Source organism: Salvelinus sp. IW2-2015, linkage group LG19 (assembly GCF_002910315.2).
Source record: "Salvelinus sp. IW2-2015 linkage group LG19, ASM291031v2, whole genome shotgun sequence".
NCBI lineage: Eukaryota > Metazoa > Chordata > Actinopteri > Salmoniformes > Salmonidae > Salvelinus > Salvelinus sp. IW2-2015.
Window position 1 is genome coordinate 35935891 of NC_036859.1, and position 4402 is coordinate 35940292.

A 4402-nucleotide genomic window follows, 5' to 3' on the forward strand; every position below is an offset into this window, starting at 1 on the left:
ATACTTCAAATTAAAATAAGAGGATCAGGGTGTTAGATGTGAACTGTATTTTAGCAAGGTTGAAGACAGTGAGACGGTATTTAGGCAGGTGGAAGACAGTGAGACTGTTAAATTTTAGCAGTGGTGAATAAGAAGACCGATGTGAGACTTTGTAATTTCTAGCACGTGGTTTAAAGGGTATTTAACAGGTAGCGGGCTGTAGAGGTGGAAGAAAACCGGTGTCATGAGTATTTTAGACAGGGGGTAGACAGGGACTGTTTTTAGCAGGTGGAAGACGGTGAGACTGTATTTTAGCAGGTGGAAGACAGTGAGACTGTTGTTTTAGCAGGTGGAAGACAGTGAGAACTGTATTTAGCAGGTGGAAGACAGTGAGACTGTATTTTAGCAGTGGAGACAGTGAGACTGATTTTAGCAGGTGGAAGACAGTGAGACTGTATTTAGCAGGTGGAAGACAGTGGACTGTTTAGCAGGTGAGACAGTGAGACTGTATTTTAGCAGGTGGAAGACATGAGACTGTTTTTAGCAGGTGGAAGACAGTGAGACTTTTTAGCAGGTGGAAACAGTGAGACTGTTATTTAGCAGGTGGTAGACAGTGAGACTGTATTTTAGCAGGGTGGTAGACGTGAGACTGTATTTTAGCAGGTGGAAGACCTGGAGACTGTATTTTAGCAGGTGGAAAAGGACAGTGAGACTGTATTTAGCAGGTGGAAGACAGGTGAGACTGATTTTTAGCGGGGGAAGACAGTGAGACTGTAATTTAGCAGGTGGAAGACAGTGAGACTGTATTTTAGCAGGTGGAAGACATGAGACTGTATTTTAGCAGGTGGAAGACAGTGAGACTGTATTTTAGCAGGTGGAAGACAGTGAGACTGTATTTTAGCAGGTGGAAGACAGTGAGACTGTATTTTAGCAGGTGGAAGACAAGTGAGACTGTATTTTAGCAGGTGGAGACAGTGAGACTGTATTTTAGCAGGTGAAGACAATGAGGACTGTATTTTAGCAGGTGGAAGACAGTGAGACTGTATTTTAGCAGGTGGAAGACAGTGAGACTGTATTTAGCAGGTGAAGACAGTGAGACTGTATTTTAGCAGGTGGAAGACAGTGAGACTGTATTTTAGCAGGTGAAGACAGTGAGACTGTATTTTAGCAGGTGGAAGACGTGAGACTGTATTTTAGCAGGTGGAAGACAGTGAGACTGTATTTTAGCAGTGGAAGACAGTGAGACTGTATTTTAGCAGGTGGAAGACAATGAGACTGTATTTTAGCAGGTGGAAGACAGTGAGACTGTATTTAGCAGGGTGGAAAAAAAGACAGTGAGACTGTATTTTAGCAGGTGGAAGACAGTGAGACTGTATTTTAGCAGGTGGTAGACAATGAGACTGTATTTTAGCAGGTGGAAGACAGTGAGACTGTATTATTGATTCTCTGATAATACATGGATAAACAATGCACTGTTCTTTCTTCCCAGGTTCCAAGGGCTCAAGTGGGTCACCAGGTAAACCAGGGGGGAATGGACAGGATGGTCCCCCTGGATATGAGAAAGGGCTCCCAGGACAACCTGGCAGACCTGGTCTCCCCGGACCCCCCGGACCTCGAGGAGCTAAAGGCTTGAGTGGTATAGTTGGTTTCCCTGGACCAGTCGGTGATAAGGTACTTCATTACTGATACTCATCACTACATCTTAGATGTTCTTTGTTTACCTCATTCAACTACTAAAACTTTGGTAAAAATTGCTATTATGAATGGTTTCCAGACAAATGAATGCCACTCAAGATTGATAAATGAGGTGCAGTATGTCTGTGTAATTAAACTGAGAATATATTCCATCCCAAGTTAGTGGTCTTGGAAGTAATGTAAGAACAGATGTCTTTGTTAAGACACAGGATGTTTATGTGTGAGTATCTTGGTGTGTGGGTGTTACTGTGTGTTGCTATGCCAGTGGGTGTTACTGTATGTTGCTATGCCAGTGACTGTTGGTTTGTCCCCCTTGCAGGGGGACCCTGGGCACACGGGACCTCCTGGGAACCCAGGCCTTCCAGGAGTGACAGGCTTAAAGGGTGAGTAGAGAGACAACAGAAAATACACACAAACGTGATAAGGATAAGGGGATCTTAAAGGCACAGGACGAGAGGAAGGGGGGGTCATAAAGGCACAGGAGGAGAGGAAGGGCAGGTCATAAAGGGACAGGAGGAGAGAAAGGGCAGGTCATAAAGGGACAGGAAGAGAGGAAGGGGAGGTCATAGAGGGACAGGAGGAGAAGAAGGGGAGGTCATAGAGGGACAGGAGGAGAAGAAGGGGAGGTCATAAAGGGACAGGAGGAGAGAAAGGGCATTTATGCAGTCCTCCTGGTCACTGCAGCCTAAGTCCGAGGTTTTGTTCTCCCGCTTGCCGTCATGGCACGCAGCCACTCACAGCGGACTCTCGCATCGTCCTTCCACCAGTCACTTTCACTCTGCATACCTCAAACGTTTTGATCTCTCTATCTCCTGTCTTTCTGACTCGCCTTCCTCTCCTCCTGTTCCTTTTAACCTCCCTCTTGCACCTTTAGACCTGCCCTTTCCCTGCTTTCCTCCCCTTCCTTTCCTGCCCTACCTCTTTTCATGTCCTATGACCGGCTTTCCGTCCTTTTCACCTCCCTTTCTCTCCTACCTGTCCCTTTATGACATCGCCTTCTCACCTCCTGTCCCTTTATGACTCCCTTTCTCTCTCCTGTGCCTTTATGACCTGGCCCTTTCTCTCCTCCTGTCCCTTCATGACCTGCCGGTTCTCTCCTCCTGCCTTTATTGAAACCGTCACTCCTCTCCTCCTGTCCCTTTAACCTCCCCTTCCTCCTCCTCTGTCCCTTTATAATGCCTGCCCTTTCTCTCTCCTGTCCCTTTCTCACTCGACTGCCTTCTCTCTCTTCCTTCTTTAATGCCTCCCATCCTCTCCTCTGTCCTTAAGTGCCCTCCCTTCCTCTCCCCTGTCCTTTAATGACCCTGCGCTTTCTCTCCTCCTGCCTCCCTTTATGACCTCCCTTTCTCCCCCCGACCCCTCTTCTCTCCTTCCTGTCCCTTTATGACCTCCCTTTCTCTTCCTCGTCCGCCTTTATTTGACCTGCCCTCTTCTCTCCCTCGTGTTTCCGTTTATACCTGCCCCTTTCTCTCTCCTGTCCTTTATGACCGTCTCCTTTCTCTCCTCCTGTCCCTCTTTATGACCTCCCCTTTCTCTCCGCTGTCCCTTAATGAACCTCGCCCTCCTCCTCCTCCTGCCTTCTAGTGACCTGCCCCTTCTCTCCTCCTGTCCTTTGATGACCTGCCCTTTCTTTCTGCTCCCTTACCTCCTCGTTCCTCCTGGTCCTTACCTCCCCCCGCCCTTTAGACTTTGCTTCTCTCCTCCGTGTCCTTATGACCTCCCCTTCCTCTCCTCCTTGTCCCTTATGACCGCTCCTTCCTCTCCTCCGTCTCTTTAATGACCTGCCCTTTCTCTCCTCCTGTCCTTATGACCCTTCTCAACCTTGCCCTTTGCCCTCCCTTCTCTCCTACCTGTCCTCTATGGAACCTCCCTTCTCTCTCCTGTCCCTTTATGACCTGCCCATTCCTTCCTCCTGTCACCTTATGACCTCACTTCTCTCTCCTGCCCTTTATGACCTCCCTTTCCTCTCCTCCTGTCCTTTTGGACCTGCCTTTCTCTCCTCCTGTCCCTTATGACCATGCCCTTTTCCTCTCCCATGTCCCTTTATGACCTGCCCTTTTCTCTCGTCCTTTAGACTGCCCCTTTTCTCCCTCCTGTCCCTTTATGACTGCCCTTTCTCTCCTCCGGCCTTGTATGACCTCACCCTTTCTCTCCTCTGTCCCTTTATGACCTCCCCTTTCTCTCCTCCTGTCCCTTTTGACCTCCCTTCCTCTCACTCCTGTCCCTTTATGACCTGCCCTCTTCCTCTCCTCCTGTCCTTTATGAACCTCCCTTTCTCTCCTCCCTGTCCCTTTATGGACCTCCCTTTCTCTCCTGTCTTTACTGACCTGCCTTTTCTCTCCTCCTGTCCCTTATGACGCGCCTTTTCTCCTCCTCCTGTCCCTATATGACCTCCCTTTCTCTCCATCTGTCCCTTTATGACCTGCCCCTTCCCTCTCCTCCTGTCTCCTTCTATACCTCGCCCTTTCTCTCCTCCTGTCCCTTTATGACCTGCCCTTCATCTCCTCTCTGGTCCCTCGAATGACTCCTTCTTCTTCCTGCCTCTGTGACCTACTCTCCTCCTGTTCCACTTATGACCTTCCCTTCTCTCCTCCTGTCCCTTTAAATGACCTGCCCTTTCCTCTCTTCCTTGCCTCCCTTCCTCTCCCCTGTTGATGACCTCGCCTGCTCTCCTCTCCTGTCCTTTTATGACCCTGGCCTTTCTCTCTCCCTGTCCCTTTATGACCTG

General features: G+C 48.9%; 1 protein-coding gene across 1 annotated transcript in view; it reads left to right on the forward strand.

Moving 5' to 3' along the window:
- Nucleotides 1–4402, forward strand: part of LOC111979095 (collagen alpha-4(IV) chain) — a 53063-nt gene that overhangs the window by 29991 nt on the left and 18670 nt on the right. Inside the window, exons 16-17 of the mRNA XM_024009383.2 lie at nt 1469–1650; nt 1994–2057. Coding sequence (XP_023865151.1) covers nt 1469–1650; nt 1994–2057 — 246 coding nt within the window. The remainder of the gene's footprint in view (nt 1–1468; nt 1651–1993; nt 2058–4402) is intronic.